General features: G+C 48.1%; 1 protein-coding gene across 8 annotated transcripts in view; it reads right to left on the reverse strand.

Annotated features, from left to right (window-relative positions):
• Window positions 1–23771, reverse strand: part of LOC123772081 (inter-alpha-trypsin inhibitor heavy chain H1) — a 77065-nt gene that overhangs the window by 42377 nt on the left and 10917 nt on the right. Inside the window, exon 2 of one of the 8 annotated variants that reach the window (XM_069324307.1) lies at window positions 1471–1610. The exons of the other annotated variants lie outside the window; for them this stretch is intronic. Within the exon in view, the coding sequence (XP_069180408.1) occupies window positions 1471–1566 (96 nt within the window). The 5' untranslated portion in view covers window positions 1567–1610. The remainder of the gene's footprint in view (window positions 1–1470; window positions 1611–23771) is intronic. 8 annotated transcript variants of the gene reach the window in all.

The raw sequence follows: 23771 nt of genomic DNA on the forward strand, positions 1-23771 counted from the left end.
ACACACACACACACACACACACACACACACACACACACACACACACACGCACACGCACACGCACACGCACACACACGCACACGCACACACACACATATATATGTGTGTGTGTGTGTACTCACCTAGTTGTGCTTGCGGGATTGAGCTCTGGCTCTTTGGTCCCGCCTCTCAACCCGCCTGTGTGTGTATCTATATATATGTATATCCTCACCTAGATGTGCTTGTAAGGGTGATGTCTACGTGTCTAATATAAAAAATGGACAAATAAAATATGAATATCAGGAGTCAGTTCATTAATTGAATGCAAAATTTAATTTTAGTCCGAGGTATAAGCTATGAATATTTTGCCGCGAGTGCTTACACTCACCAGAGCTGAGGCGGCTACGTGGAATACTAATGTGGCGTATGAGTGGTGGCTCCGAGCATCTGGCTGGCGGGAGGTATGTTGTAGCCGGCTGGTCCAGCTGGCTGGACCAGCCGGCTGGACCAGAGGTAGGGGGGGGGGAGTGTTTGACCGTGGGGGAGGGGGGGGGGAGCAGACCAATAGTGATGTGCAGGTTAAAGGTTTCAAGAGCTGTCAGTGTAGTGTTGGAGTACCACAGGTGACACGCCCACCCACTAGTCAGGTAACACGCCCACCCACTAGTCAGGTAACACGCCCACCCACTAGTCAGGTAACACGCCCACCCACTAGTCAGGTAACACGCCCACCCACTAGTCAGGTAACACGCCCACCCACTAGTCAGGTAACACGCCCACCCACTAGTCAGGTAACACGCCCACACGCCCATATGACTCTCCACCCCTCACCCACAGACCTGGCAGGCGGCTGAGAAAGGTCAGAGAAGGTTATTAGCCGGTAATCACATAATTAGACGTTGTTAGAGTGAGTTTTAATTACTTTGGCAATATTTCTCCCAGCAAAGTCTGAAAGATGTTTCCTCAAGAATTATATCGAGCTGAGTGAGATCAGCTGTACATCATTGATCTATATATCCAACTTGACATTTAGTTATGGATAAATAAACTACTCAACCCAACTGTAAGGTTGTGAAGAGAGCCCCACAGCTCTCGGATAACAGCTGGGATGTGAGAGCAAGGTGACGCAGCGACACCAAACCTCCAGCACCATCGGGAATCGAACTCCGACTTGCAAGAAGCCAGACCGTCCTTCTACCGACCAGTCCAAGCGGATCAATCCATTGGATAACAACACATGAGAGATCAGTGAGTTATGAGGACAAGGAGCTGGGTGTGGGAACCGACCTGTGAGATTTATATTTATTTAATTTATATGAATTTATATTTACGTTAATTTATATACTTCGATAGCAATTTGTATAATGATAAGTGGACTGTATTTCTGCAATAATCTCTTAATCTCACAAATCGATCCTCTACACATTAGGGGGGGTTTATATTAATTGAATTTATATGCAGCCAATCAAACTACAGTAATAGACTACATACATTGAAGAGGTTCCTTATCTTATAGTACAGCAGGTTAGTCCACCAGGTATAACTAGGATGTAGACACCAAATTATCCTCTTTGAGGTAGCTTCCATCACCCAGTAACTGGTGCACAAAGCATATGCTTCCTCGTCTTGACCTGTCAAAAGGGCGCTAGCTGTAAAGCCAGATTCTATATATGACAAGTATTTCAGAGAAAACTGTACATGGAACATGAAGACCTGGCTTAATTACCTTTAGTTTGAGGCTACCACGTGCTCTAACCGGGTCACCCTATATAATGACATTAATGGCCATAAATGAAAATAAACGGGTTTCGGAAAGAACACTTAACTTGAATTTATTGACAGCGTGTTGAAAATGGTACACCTTTGGTTTCCATAACACTACGTCCAAGTAAAATTAACAGGAGCCGTATTTGCTCCTGTGTGCCTCTGGTCTAGTATAAACAATGGCTGCCCCTTCCTCACCCTCACGCCTGGCTTACATTGTCCAGATTTCAGAAAGTGATAGAAGGGTCACATTTACTCTACTTTAATATTGATAATTAAGTTAATTTATATAAGATGTTTTTATGATGGTAAAGTCCAAAGACTAATGTATTTAAGAATAATTCCCAGCATAATAGGTGGTGATTTATAATAGTATGTGGTGATGATATCCCGTTTTCTATAGACGGTAATTCCACTACAAGTTACGTTTTCTATGGGTAACTTGTTTATACAATACAGCTATTATGTCTGTATGATTATTAAATGGTGTCGGATTTTCCGACACTGGGGTATGAGGACAAGGAGCTGGGTTATGAGGACAAGGAGCTGGGGTATGAGGACAAGGAGCTGGGGTATGAGGACAAGGAGCTGGGGTATGAGGACAAGGAGCTGGGGTATGAGGACAAGGAGCTGGGGTATGAGGACAAGAAGCTGGGGTATGAGGACAAGGAGCTGGGATATGAGGACAAGGAGCTGGGGTATGAGGACAAGGAGCTGGGGTATGAGGACAAGGAGCTGGGATATGAGGACAAGGAGCTGGGGTATGAGGACAAGGAGCTGGGGTATGAGGACAAGGGGCTGGGGTATGAGGACAAGGAGCTGGGGTATTAGGACAAGGGGCTGGGGTATGAGGACAAGGGGCTGGGGTATGAGGACAAGGGGCTGGGGTATGAGGACAAGGAGCTGGGGTATGAGGACAAGGCCGTGACTATGCCGACCGGTCTAAGTGGATGGATGTCAGATGAAAACATTATATCACTACTGTGTAGCGTTTTTGTGAGGCGGCGACTGCGGCCACTGTGTCTTCTGTGTCACAATTAGTGGCGGTAATGTTAGCTCTGGTCTGTGTCACGTGGGGCTGTGGTCTGTGTCACGTGGGGCTGTGGTCTGTGTCACGTGGGGCTGTGGTCTGTGTCACGTGGGGCTGTGGTCTGTGTCACGTGGGGCTCTGGTCTGTGTCAGGTGGGGCTCTGGTCTGTGTCACGTGGGGCTCTGGTCTGTGTCACGTGGGGCTGTGGTCTGTGTCACGTGTGTCTCTGGTCTGTGTCACGTGGGGCTCTGGTCTGTGTCACGTGGGGCTGTGGTCTGTGTCACGTGGGGCTCTGGTCTGTGTCACGTGGGGCTCTGGTCTGTGTCACGTGTGTCTCTGGTCTGTGTCACGTGGGGCTCTGGTCTGTGTCACGTGTCTCTGGTCTGTGTCACGTGGGGCTCTGGTCTGTGTCACGTGTGTCTCTGGCCTGTGTCACGTGGGGCTCTGGTCTGTGTCACGTGTGTCTCTGGTCTGTGCCACGTGGGGCTCTGACCTGTGTCACGTGGGGCTCTGGTCTGTGTCACGTGTCTCTCTGGCCTGTGTCACGTGTGTCTCTGGCCTGTGTCACGTGTGTCTCTGGCCTGTGTCACGTGTGTCTCTGGCCTGTGTCACGTGTGTCTCTGGTCTGTGTCACGTGTGTCTCTGGTCTGTGTCACGTGGTACTCTGGTCTGTGTCACGTGAGGCTATATACACATATAGCAGCATATACACATTTTCTTCTGTCCTCCATAGACAGAGTGAGAGATGTGTTAAACACAGAGTTCAGTGATTTATTGAACAATCAACCACAGAAGGTGATTGTAGTGCTTTAATAAATGCTAATCTAACCTATTGATTTATTTTAATTTTTATTTTTAACCTACAAACAAACACACACATTCGCATCTGACCGAAATAAACAGGGTTCGAGGATTTGTTTACATAGTGTCAGTACTGGGTGTTTACATTTATTTTAAGAGAGTCAAAGAAGATGTAAATTATAACTGCGAACATAATTATGATAAATGGGTATTAAGGGGATTAAGGCAGCGTCTGGGGTCCTCTCGGACGTAGATTCGAACCCTCGTCACGGCCCTTGGGGATTAGTTCATAAATGGGTACACATGACTACGTCCAGAGATAAGGGAAGTGAAGGTTCATGTTTCAGGTGTACAGAAGACAGGTGTCCAGTCAGGTGTCCAGTCAGGTGTCCAGTCAGGTGTCCAGTCAGGTGTCCAGCCAGGTGTAGGGATAGCAGGTGTCCGGCCAGGTGTAGGGAAGACAGGTGTGGGGGCCAGGTGTAGGGAAGACAAGTGTGGGGGCCAGGTGTAGAGAAGACAGGTGTGGGGACCAGGTGTAGAGAAGACAGGTGTGGGGCCGGGGACCCGTGACCCCGTGCCAGCAACAACAGCCCCCTTGCACACACTGTACACACACGCAGGAGAACAATGATCACCAGCAAGACAAGACGGGAGATTATACTATCAACATCCACACCACCGCTTCCTTCTGTCTGTCTGTCTTTGTCACCGTCTTATGATCGGGGACAGGAAGCCTTTTAGGCTTGACTAACACCCCCCCCCCCCCCCACCGACTGACTCTTTCCTCCATACAACTCACACTTGACTACGTCCAGTGTTCCTATTATGCTAGGTGAACAGAGGCATCAGGTGTAGGGAAACGTGCATAAAATGTTTGTTCCTGCTAGGAGTCGAACCCGGGACCATTTGGTCGTGACTGCGGCAGCGTTGTTGCTTCTTTTACCCGATGGCTCCGTTTACCCTCTTTATAGTGTTTCCTTTCAACAACAGTCTGGTTGTTGTTGTGTATATGTAGGGAGGAGTGTGGGTGGTGGTGTGGTGTTCCTGGCTCCCACCACCCTCACGCCCACACCCTCACGCCCTCACGCCCACAGCCTCACGCCCACAGCCTCACGCCCTCACGCCCACACCCTCACGCCCTCACGCCCACACCCTCACGCCCACAGCCTCACGCCCACAGCCTCACGCCCACACCCTCACGCCCACACCCTCACGCCCACAGCCTCACGCCCACACCCTCACGCCCACACCCTCACGCCCACACCCTCACGCCCACACCCTGAGTCTGAGTTAGCGGGGGTCTCGTTACTGACGGCTCCAGCACCAGGCTCCTGGACATTGAGGTACAATGTCCAGAGTGTGAGTTCCTTCACCAAATCCGGCGCGAACAGTTTTTGTGGTGTGAGGTTAGCTATGGCCTATAATGATGCTTGTATTTAGCACGGTGGGCTTATCTCTCTGAGAGTCAGTGATAGCAGGAGGCGCCCCCGTCGCCAGGCAGCAGCAGGTCATGGTCGGGTGGTAGTGGTTGGATGTCCACCGTACGTCGAGAGCCGAGGTCAGTGGAGGGCGAGGGTGGCCCTCGTCAACGGAAGAGGACAATGACTGATTGATTGATGAAGTTTAAGGCACCCAAGAGGTGGCACGGGCATGAATAGCCCGTAAGTGGTGGCCCTTTTGAGCCATTACCAGTATCAAGAGCTGATACTGGAGATCTGTGGAGGTGCGACTGCACCCTGCGTGACGGGAGATGTCTCCCGTGGACAATGACTCCAAACATCGACCACTTACGGGCTATTCATGCCCGTGCCGCCTGGCTTAATCTTCATCAACCAACGTGGACGTTGTCAGCCCCGCCCAGGAAGGTCAGCTAAGTCCTCCACCTCTCACACCTGTCACTCTTCATGACAGGATTATATCTGGGCTAAAGTCTTGGCCAGGAAGGATTGACTGGGCACTAAGCCTGAACTATTGACCCCTGTTCTCCCCCAAGTACAAGGATACCTGGTTGTTAACCGATTGGCGGGTGGTGAGGGAGCCGAGCGGACAGCACGCTGGACTTGTGATCCTGTGGTCCCGGGTTCGATCCCGGGCGCCGGCGAGAAACAATGGGCAGAGTTTCTTTCACCCTATGCCCCTGTTACCTAGCAGTAAAATAGGTACCTGGGTGTTAGTCAGCGGTCACGGGCTGCTTCCTGGGGGTGGAGGCCTGGTCGAGGACCGGGCCGCGGGGACACTAAAGCCCCGAAATCATCTCAAGATAACCTCAAGATATAACCTGGTGTTGCGGGTAAAACAGGTAGGATAAGGCTCACCATGAACTATGGGAAGGGCGCAAGGTCTCAGCCGGGTGTGAGGTGTGAGAGACTGGGCCTCCCTGCTCATGAGGCTGTGCTGGGATTGGTCAGCGCACGTAGGAGTCTTAGACAACACCCTTACAAGGAGATGTGGCTTAGCCTAGACCAGTTGCCACCACCCTCCACACTTAGTGGAGGGCGCCATCTGTACACGAGGTCCCGAGTGTGGCGTGTCCTCCTAGACGTTGTAACCTCCACTGACTCTTCCTTCAACACAGGAGGAGAGGGAGACGGCACAAGAGCAGGAGGGAGGCGACACAAGAGCAGGAGGGAGACGGCACAAGAGCAGGAGGGAGGCGACACAACTGAGCACAGGGAAGGGAGAGGAGAAGAGAGGTAGCGGAAGGGCAGAACAAGTGGAAACCGAGATGTAGAGGAAAGAAGAGGAAGGTTAATGAATTAGTAGTTAATAATGAATGGTAGGGAGACAGTGGAAGAGAGGAGGAAGGAGGGAGAAAGAGCTGTAGTTTCTCATGAACATCGGTGGAGTGTGAAGTTAATGTGTAGGTGTGAGGGCACAGGTGCCACACTGGCCGCCTCCTCCTGGTACTCACCTAATTGTGCTTGCGGGGGTTGAGCTTTGGCTCTTTGGTCCCGCCTCTCAACTGTCAATCAACTGGTGTACAGGTTCCTGAGCCTACTGGGCTCTATCATATCTACACTTGAAACTGTGTATGGAGTCAGCCTCCACCACATCACTTCCTAAAGCATTCCATTTATTAACTACTATGACACTGGTAACTCTGTAATCATGTCCTCTCTCTCTCTCTCTCTCTCTCTCTCTCTCTCTCTCTCTCTCTCTCTCTCTCTCTCTCTCTCTCTCTCTCTCTCACTCCCTTCCCACTGCTATATAGTGGTAATGGCTTGCTAGTTTCTCCTGATAGCTCCTTTTCACCCACCACCTCTATGTCTCACTCACAACAATCTTTGTCTCCACACTATTCCGAATTCTGTTTCCACACACCCACACAGCCTCGGGGCCTCGCGGCTGAGTGGGCAGCGCTCTGGGGTCGTAGCCCTAAGGGCCCGTGTTCGATCCCCGGCAAAGGCAGAAACAAATGGACAGTTTCTTTCACCCTGCTATCCCTGTTCACCTAACAGTAAATAGGGACCTGCGAGTTAGACAGCTGCTACGGGCTGCTTCCTGGGGGTATGTGAGTGTGAAAAAGTTAGTTTTTAGTTAGTAACAGTTGATTGATTGACAGTTGAGAGGCGGGCCGAAAGAGCAGAACTTAACCTCCGCAAGCACAACTAGGTGAGTACAGGAGGAAAATCATTATCAGGAGGAAAACAACAGTGAAAGAACAGGTGATAAACTTACAGTGGGAGAGGAGAAGTAGACAGTGTTCACTCTACAACCTGTGACAGGTAGCCTTGTACCTTGTAAGTGACAGATGTTGTCACCTTTTTTGTGTAATGAAATTGTAAATAAAATAAAATGACACACACACACACACACACACACACACACATATATATATATATATATATATATATATATATATATATATATATATATATATATATATATATATATATATATATATATATATATATATATATATATATATTAGTATATTTTGGTAGCAGTCTTTCCTGTAGACATATATTATTAAATATGACCGAAAAAGTAAGATTAATAATTCTAACACGAATTTTCTCAATCTTTCGTACATTACGCTTCACTGTTGGAGGTAAATCAAAAATCACTTCTCCAAAATTCATTTTTATTTCTAGTCTGACGCGACACGGGCGCGTTTCGTAAAACTTATTACATTTTCAAAGACTTCACAAATACACAACTGATTAGAACTTACGTATCTCTGCTATTATATCTACATTTGAGTGAGGTGGGAGGGATGATGTGGCATATAGTGACGTGGCATTAACACAAGACAGAACATGAGGGGATATTAATAGGGTATTAAAAGTATCAACACAAGACAGAACAGAAACAATGGGTATTGAATAGAAGTGTTTGTAGAAAGCCTATTGGTCCATATTTCTTGATGCTTCTATATTGGAGCGGAGTCTTGAGGTGGGTAGAATATAGTTGTGCAATAATTGGCTGTTGATTGCTGGTGTTGACTTCTTGATGTGTAGTGCCTCGCAAACGTCAAGCCGCCTGCTATCGCTGTATCTATCGATGATTTCTGTGTTGTTTACTAGGATATCTCTGGCGATGGTTTGGTTATGGGAAGAGATTATATGTTCCTTAATGGAGCCCTGTTGCTTATGCATCGTTAAACGCCTGGAAAGAGATGTTGTTGTCTTGCCTATATACTGGGTTTTTTGGAGCTTACAGTCCCCAAGTGGGCATTTGAAGGCATAGACGACGTTAGTCTCTTTTAAAGCGTTCTGTTTTGTGTCTGGAGAGTTTCTCATGAGTAGGCTGGCCGTTTTTCTGGTTTTATAGTAAATCGTCAGTTGTATCCTCTGATTTTTGTCTGTAGGGATAACGTTTCTATTAACAATATCTTTCAGGACCCTTTCCTCCGTTTTATGAGCTGTGGAAAAGAAGTTCCTGTAAAATAGTCTAATAGGGGGTATAGGTGTTGTGTTTGTTGTCTCTTCAGAGGTTGCATGGCTTTTCACTTTCCTTCTTATGATGTCTTCGATGAAACCATTGGAGAAGCCGTTATTGACTAGAACCTGCCTTACCCTACAGAGTTCTTTGTCGACTTGCTTCCATTCTGAGCTGTGGCTGAGAGCACGGTCGACGTATGCGTTAACAACACTCCTCTTGTACCTGTCAGGGCAGTCGCTGTTGGCATTTAGGCACATTCCTATGTTTGTTTCCTTAGTGTAGACTGCAGTGTGGAAACCTCCGCTCTTTTCCATGACTGTTACATCTAGAAAAGGCAGCTTCCCATCCTTTTCCGTCTCGTAAGTGAAACGCAGCACGGAACTCTGCTCAAATGCCTCCTTCAGCTCCTGCAGATGTCTGACATCAGGTACCTGTGTAAAAATGTCGTCAACATACCTGCAGTATATGGCCGGTTTCAAGTTCATGTCGACTAAGACTTTTTGCTCGATGGTACCCATGTAGAAGTTTGCAAACAGGACACCTAGGGGAGAACCCATGGCGACCCCATCTACTTGCTTATACATGTGCCCATCCGGGCTCAAGAAGGGTGCCTCTTTAGTACAAGCTTGGAGTAGTTTCCTCAGAATACTTTCTGGCATGTCAAGAGGAGTACAGGCTGGATCACGATACACTCTGTCGGCTATCATTCCGATTGTCTCGTCCACAGGTACGTTGGTAAACAGCGATTCTACGTCCAACGAGGCTCTTATCCCTGTGGCCCGTGTGCCCCGCAGTAAGTCCACAAATTCCTTTGGAGACTTCAGGCTGAAGGCGCAAGGGACATAAGGAGTCAGCAGGCCGTTGAGTCGCTTCGCCAGTCTGTACGTGGGTGTGGGTATCTGGCTAATGATATATATAGTACCGGCCATATACTGCAGGTATGTTGACGACATTTTTACACAGGTACCTGATGTCAGACATCTGCAGGAGCTGAAGGAGGCATTTGAGCAGAGTTCCGTGCTGCGTTTCACTTACGAGACGGAAAAGGATGGGAAGCTGCCTTTTCTAGATGTAACAGTCATGGAAAAGAGCGGAGGTTTCCACACTGCAGTCTACACTAAGGAAACAAACATAGGAATGTGCCTAAATGCCAACAGCGACTGCCCTGACAGGTACAAGAGGAGTGTTGTTAACGCATACGTCGACCGTGCTCTCAGCCACAGCTCAGAATGGAAGCAAGTCGACGAAGAACTCTGTAGGGTAAGGCAGGTTCTAGTCAATAACGGCTTCTCCAATGGTTTCATCGAAGACATCATAAGAAGGAAAGTGAAAAGCCATGCAACCTCTGAAGAGACAACAAACACAACACCTATACCCCCTATTAGACTATTTTACAGGAACTTCTTTTCCACAGCTCATAAAACGGAGGAAAGGGTCCTGAAAGATATTGTTAATAGAAACGTTATCCCTACAGACAAAAATCAGAGGATACAACTGACGATTTACTATAAAATCAGAAAAACGGCCAGCCTACTCATGAGAAACTCTCCAGACACAAAACAGAACGCTTTAAAAGAGACTAACGTCGTCTATGCCTTCAAATGCCCACTTGGGGACTGTAAGCTCCAAAAAACCCAGTATATAGGCAAGACAACAACATCTCTTTCCAGGCGTTTAACGATGCATAAGCAACAGGGCTCCATTAAGGAACATATAATCTCTTCCCATAACCAAACCATCGCCAGAGAAATCCTAGTAAACAACACAGAAATCATCGATAGATACAGCGATAGCAGGCGGCTTGACGTTTGCGAGGCACTACACATCAAGAAGTCAACACCAGCAATCAACAGCCAATTATTGCACAACTATATTCTACCCACCTCAAGACTCCGCTCCAATATAGAAGCATCAAGAAATATGGACCAATAGGCTTTCTACAAACACTTCTATTCAATACCCATTGTTTCTGTTCTGTCTTGTGTTGATACTTTTAATACCCTATTAATATCCCCTCATGTTCTGTCTTGTGTTAATGCCACGTCACTATATGCCACATCATCCCTCCCACCTCACTCAAATGTAGATATAATAGCAGAGATACGTAAGTTCTAATCAGTTGTGTATTTGTGAAGTCTTTGAAAATGTAATAAGTTTTACGAAACGCGCCCGTGTCGCGTCAGACTAGAAATAAAAATGAATTTTGGAGAAGTGATTTTTGATTTACCTCCAACAGTGAAGCGTAATGTACGAAAGATTGAGAAAATTCGTGTTAGAATTATTAATCTTACTTTTTCGGTCATATTTAATAATATATATATATATATATATATATATATATATATATATATATATATATATAATTGGCTTGTGGGTGGAGTGAGCCAAACAGGCCAATTAAGAACTTGCTGAACGCAACAAGGCTCACTAATATGAACATATACACGAGAGAAAATATACAATACATTTTGGTCGTATCCCGAGTTGTGAATTTGTTGATTATAAATATTATGTGAAGACCTGCCGGCAGTTTATAATTGGCACAGTCATATATATCTCTGAGGCCTTTTACCAGTTTTACACTCAGGATGCCTCACATTGCTTTTACTGCTCTAATGTTTGTATATTGCTTTTACTGCTCTAATGTTTGTATATTATATAGGAATATTAGAGCAAATGGACATGTGCATAAAAATTGTAGACTTTATTTCTCATATTGTATTATTTTGCCATTTAAGCACAGCTTCAATTCATAATGAAACATTAGCAAAACAAAATCAAATTAGCAAAACAAAATGAAACAAAATCGAATTTAATCAAGCAGGAAGGAGTCATTACACACTGAAATCACAATAGCGTGATGTATCAAATGAACAAATCCTCAATGGCCGTGATTACGGCCATTGTGGATTTGTTCAGTAGCCTACAGTTTCCTCGAGTTGCTATAAAACAAAAACGTGAGCCAAATCATCAAGTCCACTCACTGAGCATTCCGAAAATGGCGTTATATTTTGTACATAATAACTTAGTGATAGGTTGGTGTTGCTGCTGGTTCATTATATTCTCACTTGTAGAGCATAAATGAGTCCAAACTCACCCGGTGAAGTTTTTGTTTAGAGGATGATGAGTCCAAATTGGTGGGTTAAGTCTGTGTAGCCTCGCTTGTATCATGCTGATGACTGGTGTTTATTGGCGCCAGCACCTCTCTCTCTCTCTCTCTCTCTCTCTCTCTCTCTCTCTCTCTCTCTCTCTCTCTCTCTCTCTCTCTCTCTCTCCAGGGCGGTGGTCACCTTCCTGGGGCTGCACGTGGTGGTCACCTTCCTGGGGCTGCACGTGGTGGCCACCGTCCTGGGGCTGCACGTGGTGGTCACCTTCCTGGGGCTGCACGTGGTGGCCACCGTCCTGGGGCTGCACGTGGTGGTCACCTTCCTGGGGCTGCACCGGGTGGCCACCGTCCTGGGGCTGCACGTGGTGGCCACCGTCCTGGGGCTGCACGTGGTGGTCACCTTCCTGGGGCTGCACGTGATGGTCACCTTCCTGGGGCTGCACGTGGTGGTCACCTTCCTGGGGCTGCACGTGGTGGCCACCGTCCTGGGGCTGCACGTGTTGGTCACCTTCCTGGGGCTGCACTTGATGGTCACCTTGCTGGGGCTGCACGTGGTGGCCACCGTCCTGGGGCTGCACGTGGTGGTCACCTTCCTGGGGCTGCACGTGGTGGTCACCTTCCTGGGGCTGCACGTGGTGGCCACCGTCCTGGGGCTGCACGTGGTGGCCACCGTCCTGGGGCTGCACGTGGTGGCCACCGTCCTGGGGCTGCACGTGGTGGCCACCGTCCTGGGGCTGCACGTGGTGGCCACCGTCCTGGGGCTGCACGTGGTGGTCACCTTCCTGGGGCTGCACGTGGTGGCCACCGTCCTGGGGCTGCACGTGGTGGCCACCGTCCTGGGGCTGCACGTGGTGGCCACCGTCCTGGGGCTGCACGTGGTGGTCACCGTCCTGGGGCTGCACGTGGTGGTCACCGTCCTGGGGCTGCACGTGGTGGTCACTATACCTGTAACACTGAAGACGTCCAGAGTGGCTCCAGTGCCTCACTTTGTGTACTGTTTCAGTGCTCATTGTTGATCTTACTTACACCAATTTCCTCCTCTTCTCCGTGGGTGCGGGATTGTGGTGTGTTGTCTCTTTGTGGGTAGTGAGCTCCAGCTCTGGGCCCCAACTCTTTACCATGAACCATCCGGTATGACTCACGCTAGCCCCGTGAGTCATAGTGTGTGTGTGTGTGTGTTCAAGTACGCCAAGATCAACCATGCCCCACTGTCTTCACTGGCCCAGACTGAGGGAACAGTGGAAGTGGTGCTTCAAGGTGATATCTACATACAGCAATCATTGTGACGTCATGTTTCATCTCATTACTATGCCTAGCAGAGGGCTCAAGGGTGCCAGGGGGGGGGGTGACGGGGGGGGTGTCTCTCTCTCTCTTATATTTCTCATCATACTAATGACCTAACTACAGGAATTGAGTCTTGTATACCCTTCATTAATGACATGAGTCGCCATATGAGGTTTGTAAAATTCTATGAGACGACTTAGACAAGCCGCGAAGTTGTTACGAGAAATGGCTTCTAGGTTTCAACACCAGCAAGTGTAAGGTGGTAGAAATAGTGCTAAGTGATAAGAGAACAGTTGGACGGCACACAGTGAACGTGAAACTACCTCCCTCTAACGATTATATAAAAATAATTGGGAGTATAGATATACCGCCAGGTCTAACTCCGTAGACACATGCAAACAAGTTAACATCAGCAGCATGCTGTCAGACATCAGAACATGTTTCAGGAAATTATATATAGAGTCATTCAGATCAATGTACACTACCTTCGTAAGACCAACTCTATAGTATGCAGCCCCCCACCTCAAAAAGCACATAAGGAAAATTGAAACTGGAAAAGGTACAAAGGTTTACAACGAGGCTCGTCCCAGAGTTGCGAGGAATGGCGTATGAAGAAAGAATAATGATTGGGCCAATTTCGGTAGAAAAGAAAAATAGGAGACATGATAGAGACATACACAATAATCAAATGCACAGACAATGTCCACAATGAGTACCAACACATCCGTCAGAGACGTTGGGAAGTTTTGATTTAGCAGAAGAGAAAGTGAAATAATATAAATGAGGAAGTCGATGGAAGCGAAAATCATTTATAATTTAAAAAGTAGAAACAAAATAGATCAGAAGTCATTGCCTTTGACAACCGGTGGGTGAAAAGGTGGGACCCAGGAGCTAAAGACCGACCCTTCGGGACAAATATATGAGCATGCTCAAAGACACAACTAGGAAGGCGGGGTTCAAGAGCTAATACTCGATTGTTCATGTATTAATAGAATGCAAATTGGTGAACACACACACACACACACACAAACACACACAAACACACACACACACACACACACACACACACACACACACACACACACACACACACACACACACACACACACACACACGTCCTAGGGTTGCGTGCACCAACACTATCACACCAACACAGTAGCCTCCGCTAGTCACTCATCCCTCCAACCTCTCCATGCTACCTCCCCTCTCCCCAATAACCTACCACCATAATAACATTACATATATATATATATATATATATATATATATATATATATATATATATATATATATATATATATATATATATATATATATGCGAACAAGCCTGAATGGTCCCCAGGACATATGCAACTGAAAACTCACACCCCAGAAGTGACTCGAACCCATACTCCCAGAAGCAACGCATCTGGTATGTACAAGACGCCTTAATCCACTTGACCATCACGACCGGACAAAATGAGGTGATAGCCGAGGCTATTTGAACCACCCCACCGCCGGCACTCGGATAGTTATCTTGGGCATAGCATTTTACCAAATCACCTCATTCTTTGGGGCAACACGTGAGGAAAATCTTCTGGGGTGTGAGTTTTCAGTTAGAGATATATATATATATATATATATATATATATATATATATATATATATATATATATATATATATATATATATATATATATATATATTGCGAACAAGCCTGAATGGTCCCCAGGACAATATGCAACTGAAAACTCACACCCCAGAAGTGACTCGAACCCATACTCCCAGAAGCAACGCAACTGGTATGTACAAGACGCCTTAATCCACTTGACCATCACGACCGGACATAATGAGGTGATAGCCGAGGCTATTTGAACCACCCCACCGCCGGCACTCGGATAGTAATCTTGGGCATAGCATTTTACCAAATCACTTCATTTTAGTTAGTTATATATATATATTATATATGCGAACAAGCCTGAATGGTCCCCAGGCATACATGCAACTGAAAACACACACCCCAGAAGTGACTCGAACCCATACTGCCAGGAGCACTATGCAACTGGTGTACAGGGCAGCTTATCCACTCGACCATCACGACCGGACAAAAGCTGATGGTAGCCGAGGCTATTTCCCCATCAACCCGCCGGCACTCTGATGGTAATCTTGGGCATAGTATTTTATCAAATCACCTCATTCTTTGGGGCACACGTGAGGAACACAAATGTGAACAAGCCTGAATGGTCCCCAAGCATACATGCAAATGAAAACTCAGTTGCATGTATGCCTGTGTGTGTGTGTATATATATATATTAAGAGACCGTGTGATTAGGTTGTGATACTGGCACTAGAGGCTGGCACTAGAGGCTGGCACTAGAGGCTGGTACTAGAGGCTGGTACTAGAGGCTGGCACTAGAGGCTGGTACTAGAGGCTGGCACTAGAGGCTGGCACTAGAGGCTGGCACTAGAGGCTGGTACTAGAGGCTGGTACTAGAGGCTGGCACTAGAGGCTGGTACTAGAGGCTGGTACTAGAGGCTGGCACTAGAGGCTGGCACTAGAGGCTGGTACTAGAGGCTGGTACTAGAGGCTGGCACTAGAGGCTGGTACTAGAGGCTGGTACTAGAGGCTGGCATTAGAGGCTGGTACTAGAGGCTGGTACTAGAGGCTGGCACTAGAGGCTGGTACTAGAGGCTGGCACTAGAGGCTGGTACTAGAGGCTGGTACTAGAGGCTGGTACTAGAGGCTGGCACTAGAGGCTGGTACTAGAGGCTGGCACTAGAGGCTGGCACTAGAGGCTGGTACTAGAGGCTGGCACTAGAGGCTGGCACTAGAGGCTGGCACTAGAGGCTGGTACTAGAGGCTGGCACAAGAGGCTGGCACTAGAGGCTGGCACTAGAGGCTGGTACTAGAGGCTGGTACTAGAGGCTGGCACTAGAGGCTGGTACTAGAGGCTGGCACTAGAGGCTGGTACTAGAGGCTGGCACTAGAGGCTGGCACTAGAGGCTGGTACTAGAGGCTGGCACTAGAGGCTGGCACTAGAGGCTGGTACTAGAGGCTGGCACTAGAGGCTGGCACTAGAGGCTGGTACTAGAGGCTGGCACTAGAGGCTGGCACTAGAGGCTGGTACTAGAGGCTGATACTAGAGGCTGGCACTAGAGGCTGGCACTAGAGGCTGGCACTAGAGGCTGGTACTAGAGGCTGGTACTAGAGGCTGGCACTAGAGGCTGGTACTAGAGGCTGGCACTAGAGGCTGGCACTAGAGGCTGGCACTAGAGGCTGGTACTAGAGGCTGGTACTAGAGGCTGGCACTAGAGGCTGGTACTAGAGGCTGGCACTAGAGGCTGACACTCACGCTGTACTCCTGGTTACCCACACTACTGCCACCAGCCGGGAGGAGGGGGGGTGACGATCTACCGTCAGGAGTAGTTGAGGACGCGAGTGATAGCCATCACGGCTGCAGTTTGTCAGGTGACAGCTTCCCTGAGCGCGGCAGGGCCCAATATGGACGCCTTACTGATTACTTTAGTCTGGCATCTCTCAGGCGCTGATCACCTGCGCATATATTGTACTACCTGCCACCTCTGCTGTCTCCTGGCCTCACTTTACTTCAGTAGAGCCGGTCATTAAGTGATCATTCCTCCGGCACAATAATAACGAAGTAATTTAACTCTGGGTTAACAATCTCGGGTTGCTTCCCAACTAGGCTTAAATTGTTGACAAAAGGGCTGCTTGTTCCAGTAGAGCCAGAGGGCTTATCCGGACTGGTGGGAGTGGGGAACCCCACACCTGCCCACACTACCATGGGAGGGGTGGGGGGGGGGGGGGAATGGGGATCTTTACCAAACTACCTTGGCTTCATTTCTGTGCTAAATAAAGTCATTTAAATTATGATCCGGAAACATTCTTCCTTCTATTTTCCCAGATGAATGTATTGATATGTATCTATTGTTTACCTTTTATATTCATTGATAATCTACCTTGTTGGCAGCGATACTGTTCGCCCTCCCTGGCATACCTGGTTGATACCTGGTTGATACCTGGTTGATACCTGGCTGATACCTGGTTGATACCTGGTTGATGGGGTTCTGGGAGTTCTTCTACTCCCCAAGCCCGGCCCGAGGCCAGGCTTGACTTGTGAGAGTCTGTCCTTAACCAAGCTGCTAGTGTTAGTTTGGGTTAACACAAGTCTCAAGTATTAACCAACCCATGCAAGTCCATACCGGTATGTGGACGATAGAGATATGTGTCTGGATGTGTGGCCAGTATGTGTCTCGCCTCACCACACATGTGACGGGGTTGACCCTGTAAACAGCCGCATAGTTTTCCGTCACGAGTGAATATCATCACCTCGAGGAGATAAGACGTGTGATAGATATTAATAATTCATTGTGTCGGGGGACAGGAAGCCAGAGTGTATTCATACACGTTAGACTTTTTATCGAGGTCTATGGTTTAAGAGAGAGAGACTGTGTCGTACAGTTTGTGGACAATAGTGTATCGTAGATGAGGAGTGTGTTAGTGGGGACGCAGGGGGTATCGCAGATGAGGAGTGTGTCGACGACCGGGCCGCGGGGACGCTAAGCCCCGGAAACACCTCAAGGTGTGTTAGGGGGGACGCAAGGGGGTATCGTAGATGAGGAGTGTGTTAGGGAGGACGCGTGTGCAAGGGGTATCGAAGGGGAAGGGTAAGGGGCCGCTGTGTACGCAACCCGTCCTCTTAAAAATAACGTCACTTTTGGCTGGTATGCGCGCTATGGCCAAATTTGGACGTAATTTGAAATGAAATCGACTGACAAAAGTGACGTACTGTCCCGTTTTCTGTTTGAGTCGTCCGGCTTACTCGGCCAGCTTAGAAGAGGAAACTTTTCTTTAACGTTTTTCATACAGTTTTGAAACTTTATGAGAATTTCCTGCCTACCTAACCTATCAGAGGACCCTTAACTTACTGTTGTTGAAAATAAAAATCCCAAATTTATTTTCATTTTTTTTTCATATTACGTCCATATTCGGCCATACGGGCAAACGGCCAAAAGCGACGTTCTTTTTTAAGAGAACAGGTTGCTGTGCCTTCCCTACCCTGTGACCTTGGTCTTCCGGTTGATGTGGTACTCGGTGTAGAGTGGTCTTGAGTGCAGATATGTATTGTAACCTGAGTGGGAGTGATGGTGGGAGGTGTTTACCAGTGACGTGGGAGGAAGAGCCACACGGGCCTGGTAAGTGGGATTTATGGGAAGCTGTTAAGGAAAGCTTAAGTGGAATCAAGGAGGATATTTCCGTCGGAGGCGTCTTGGGAAACGTGTTTTGTTTCTCAGAGGTAGGTGGAGGTGATGACGCTAAGGTTGGTTTAAACTTTAGACATAACACTAGATATCTCAAGATGATGCAAGATGAAAGTTTAATGTAAGTTTCCGTTAAAGTAAGAATGATAAGATGAAGTTGGACATGTAAAGCGTACTTGACTCCAAGCTTCTACAGAGAAAGATATGGGTGTGTTCTTAATGTTCATCCCTCGCGATATTGTTCTGTCTTGTTCTGGAGGGCGAGACCTGGTGGCCCGGGGCCCTGGAGGGCGAGACCTGGTGGCCCGGGGCCCTGGAGGGCCAGACCTGGTGGCCCGGGGCCCTGGAGGGCCAGACCTGGTGGCCCGGGGCCCTGGAGGGCGAGACCTGGTGGCCCGGGACCCTGGAGGGCCAGACCTGGTGGCCCGGGGCCCTGGAGGGCGAGACCTGGTGGCCCGGGGCTCTGGAGGGCGAGACCAGGTGGCCCGGGGCCCTGGAGGGCCAGACCTGGTGGCCCGGGGCCCTGGAGGGCCAGACCTGGTGGACCGGGGCCCTGGAGGGCGAGACCTGGTGGCCCGGGACCCTGGAGGGCCAGACCTGGTGGCCTGGGGCCCTGGAGGGCCAGACCTGGTGGCCCGGGGCCCTGGAGGGCGAGACCTGGTGGCCCGGGGCCCTGGAGGGGGAGACCTGGTGGCCCGGGGCCCTGGAGGGCCAGACCTGGTGGCCCGGGGCCCTGGAGGGCGAGACCTGGTGGCCCGGGGCCCTGGAGGGGGAGACCTGGTGGCCCGGGGCCCTGGAGGGCCAGACCTGGTGGCCCGGGGTCCTGGAGGCGAGGCGGCGGCCAAGGCGGGGTCCTGCAGGTGCCATTAGACTTAGGCTCAGTTGGAAGGTCTACGTCAAGGATGGTGTTGATGGGAGTGGCGGGAAGATGAGAGAGAGAGAGAGAGAGAGAGAGAGAGAGAGAGAGAGAGAGAGAGAGAGAGAGAGAGAGAGAGAGAGAGAGAGAGAGAGATGGGGCGTCCGGGGATATCATCAAGATGATGGTGCACGTGAGGGTATTTTTAGAGGTACTGGAAGATAAGGACGTGACTTAACAACAGGTGTTCGCCGAAGCAGAACTGCTGAAAGAGTGGGTCAGGAGACGAGAAACCTACCTATATACCTACCTACCTACCTACCTACTTACCTACCTACCTCTCTCTCTCTCTCTCTCTCTCTCTCTCTCTCTCTCTCTCTCTCTCTCTCTCTCTCTCTCTCTCTCTCTCTCTCTCTCTCTCAACTGAGGTTATGATTCAATAGCACTGCCATTAATGACCCAACACAAACCACAAACAAGCCTGTGCCCAGAAATTCATTTGACAAATTTATTGTTTGTATCTGTTTGTATGTATGAGCAATAGAATGACTTCATGTGGTCCGGTGAGTTGATACCCCGCCGCGTGCCAACCTGTTGAGCGAACACTTCCAGATGCGAGTCAGCCCAGGAGTGAATGGTCACACATGGAGCGATGTTGTTGAGAAAGGCACAGCAGCAGGCACGAGGCCGGTGATGCCTGAGCGCCTTGTGTTATCGGTGCCAACTTTCGGCTGTCAGCGAAGTTTGGCCAGTTGGGGAATTATGAGAACTTAGGCCTAATACATGACAATAAGTCTACCAACATCTGACCGGTGTTGGAGACGCTGGTGTTGTGCCCTCTCCAATCACAATGAGTCGAGACTAGAGATACATCTCCTGGCATCCTTCTCCACCTTATCTAATATTCTGATGAATGATTGGAAGGAGCGGATGCACTCCAGGGGGCGCCTACTCAAGATGGGAACGAACCTGTGCTTCATGTAAGGTTTTACAACCCTTCCTGTCGAAAAGGTATGAGATGTTCTACAGGGCTGTACGTATCCTGGCTGTCTTGCTTGTTAGGTTAAGAAACGCGGATTTCCAAGGTCATTGAAGACTCAAACTTCATTCCCAAACATGTCGACTTGATCACTGGGCACCAGGTTCTTGCCACTCATTGTATGCCTCTCCGACTTGTAATGGTAGTCAGTCTTGTGATCATCATCCCCTATGTGTTCTCAGTCACATATGTGACCTGCCATCACCTCCCCCAGGAAGATATTGTTGAAAGATTGTGATTAATGACCCTCGTAGCAGTTGGTATTTCTTATTCTCCATACATAGAGACAGCCATTAACATACGCCTGAGCCCGCTGTCTCTCTCTCTCTCTCTCTCTCTCTCTCTCTCTCTCTCTCTCTCTCTCTCTCTCTCTCTCTTCCTGCCCTAAGGTTGCCTGCTGACTGTCGTTGCGTGCTTGAGATAAACCAGGTTGACTCGTGGGCTCCGTAAGAGGAATGCCAGTTTATTCAACTTATGTACAGGTCGCTGAGTGCAAGAAATAACATGGCGGGCAAGGTTATAATTAGTCCTTGCTGGTGGGGGTGGTGACCCCCCTCACCCCTACCCCCTCCCCACCATTACCGTCTGCATACTCTACAGCTGGTCAAGAGGGCTGCATACTCTAGAGCTGGTCTCACGATGCTAGTGTACATTGATCTGAATTCTGGGAAGAGGCGAGTCGAAGGGCTAAATAAAGGGAGTCGTGGCACTTGAGTCAAGGGGTCGTGTCTGGTGCCCACGTCACAGCTTGTGGGCAACTTGGGTCCAGCCGGATGTAACACATTGATCATAAGTTAATTCCTCCATAATAATAATCCTCATAATTTATTCCTCAAAGAAGTGCCGGACCAACCGGGCTGTGGTGGGTATGTGGGCCTGCGAGCCGCTCCAAGCAACAGCCTGGTGGACCAAGCTCTCACAAGTCAAGCCTGGCCTCGGGCCGGGCTTGGGGAGTAGAAGAACTCCCAGAACCCCATCAACCAGGTATAAGAGGAGACAATGACCCGGCAGCGTCACCTCAAGGCAAAGTGCACCATGGAAGCCGTCCACAAGGATATATTTTAGAAGCAATTACACCAAGTTTTCAATCTCGAGCATTTAAATCTCAACCATTTGGGCTGGACGGTAGAGCGACGGTTTCGCATCATGCAGGTCGGCGTTCAATCCCCGACCGTCCACAAGTGGTTGGGCACCATTCCTTTCCCGCCGTCCCATCCCCAGATCCTTATCCTAACCCCTTCCCAGTGATATATAGTCGTATTGGCTTGGTGCTTTCCTTTGATACTTCCCTTCCCTTCGAGCATTTAATGATGATTCAGTCGTGATTTGGTAATTACTGAGGCGTGTTATGATCAGGACACAACAGCTTGGTGAACCCACTAAAGAATTGATTGACTGTTGATTGATTAGTAGTCAATTGACTACCCGTAGTGAGGTTTACACAACGACCAGGTACACTACCAGTAATGAGGTTTACACAACGACCAGGTACACTACCAGTAGTGAGGTTTACACAACGACCAGGTACACTACCCGTAGTGAGGTTTACACAACGACCAGGTACACTACCAGTAATGAGGTTTACACAACGACCAGGTACACTACCAGTAGTGAGGTTTACACAACGACCAGGTACACTACCAGTAGTGAGGTTTACACAACGACCAGGTACACTACCAGTAGTGAGGTTTACACAACGACCAGGTACACTACCAGTAGTGAGGTTTACACAACGACCAGGTACACTACCAGTAGTGAGGTTTACACAACGACCAGGTACACTACCAGTAGTGAGGTTTACACAACGACCAGGTACACTACCAGTAGTGAGGTTTACACAACGACCAGGTACACTACCAGTAGTGAGGTTTACACAACGACCAGGTACACTACCAGTAGTGAGGTTTACACAACGACCAGGTACACTACCAGTAGTGAGGTTTACACAACGACCAGGTACACTACCAGTAGTGAGGTTTACACAACGACCAGGTACACTACCAGTAGTGAGGTTTACACAACGACCAGGTACACTACCAGTAGTGAGGTTTACACAACGACCAGGTACACTACCAGTAGTGAGGTTTACACGCCTTTTTTAAATTTTCAAAGAAAATTGGAATAATAATCTCCAAACAAAATGTCATTAATGATTTCCAGACGAAATGCGAATAATTATTTCCAAAGAAATGGGAGTAATATTGGTGATGAGGCTTCCTCGGTCTCTGACCTTTGACACATGTTGGTCTGTGGGTGACAGTACAGCACATATATGACTTATTGCTTATGGTCAATATTTGGCTTATGAATAAGTACATATGTGGTATATTCCAAATCATATATTTTTCATAACTCTTCCTCCAGATTCGCTATACACAAAGTTTTAAATATTAGGAATTTCTTTTTCAGTTTTATTAAACCATAGAAATTTCATACAAAATTTGACAATATCCTGAGTTACTTTACAATTTATTTAAATATTTTAGTTTTGTTCTATTATTTTTATAAAACTGTAATATCAATATAGGTATAAGTTAAGTACTAATTGTAATTAAGAAGCAATAAAATGCTTATCTTAACGTACTAAGAAGGTTAGGTTAGAGTCGTGGTTTTCTATTCAGCTTTTCAGGTAAACTCAAATATTCACAAGGGAGACAGTGTAGCCACCCTGGACCAGTAAGGGAGACAGTGTAGCCACCCTGGACCAGTAAGGGAGACAGTGTAGCCACACTGGCCCAGTAAGGGTGACAGTGTAGCCACCCTGGACCAGTAAGGGTGACAGTGTAGCCACACTGGACCAGTAAGGGAGACAGTGTAGCCACACTGGACCAGTAAGGGAGACAGTGTAGCCACACTGGACCAGTAAGGGTGACAGTGTAGCCACACTGGACCAGTAAGGGAGACAGTGTAGCCACACTGAGCGACGCGGACCTAGCCAACACTGCCAGATAAGGACCGACACTGGGGGCTGGAAGCCGTCCAGCCAAAAAACTGATTTTACCCATTTAAGGATCACCTTTGGGGTATTCTGTTGCGTGGGTGTACATGTGTAAGTCCCCCCTGTATGTACACATGAATGTACGCGTGGGCTGTACACATGTCTGTATGCGTAGGGTGTACATATAAATGAGCGCATGTATCTTAAGTCATCAAATTCACATAAATCTGGTTGTGGCCAAGAAACCTGACGGAGAGAGGATATATATATATATATATATATATATATATATATATATATATATATATATATATATATATATATATATATATATATATAATCTGTGTGTGTACTTACCTAGTTGTGCTTGCGGGGGTTGAGCTCTGGCTCTTTGGTCCCGCCTTTCAACTGTCAATCAACTGGTATATGTGTGTGTGTGTGTGTGTGTGTGTGTGTGTGTGTGTGTGTGTGTGTGTGTGTGTGTGTGTGTGTGTGTGTACAGAAATACTGCAGTAACAATACATAATAAATCCCTCATACAAGGTAAAGATGAAGATGGACCACAATTACACTTACAAATTAGCAGTATACAAAGCCGTGTATAAGAGAGAGCAGTGTATGGACCTACACTGGTGGTGGTGGTGCTGTAGGGCGGGTCACTACACCCTGGGGTAGTGTTGTCTCTCTTACTACCCCCATATACTGCCACCATGTGAGCAGTGCCACCATGTGAGCAGTGCCACCATGTGAGCAGTGCCACCATGTGAGCAGTGCCACCATGTGAGTAGTGCCACCGCCTGAGCAGTGCCACCGCCTGAGCAGTGCCACCAC

The sequence above is a fragment of the Procambarus clarkii genome, chromosome 14, assembly GCF_040958095.1.
Source record: "Procambarus clarkii isolate CNS0578487 chromosome 14, FALCON_Pclarkii_2.0, whole genome shotgun sequence".
NCBI lineage: Eukaryota > Metazoa > Arthropoda > Malacostraca > Decapoda > Cambaridae > Procambarus > Procambarus clarkii.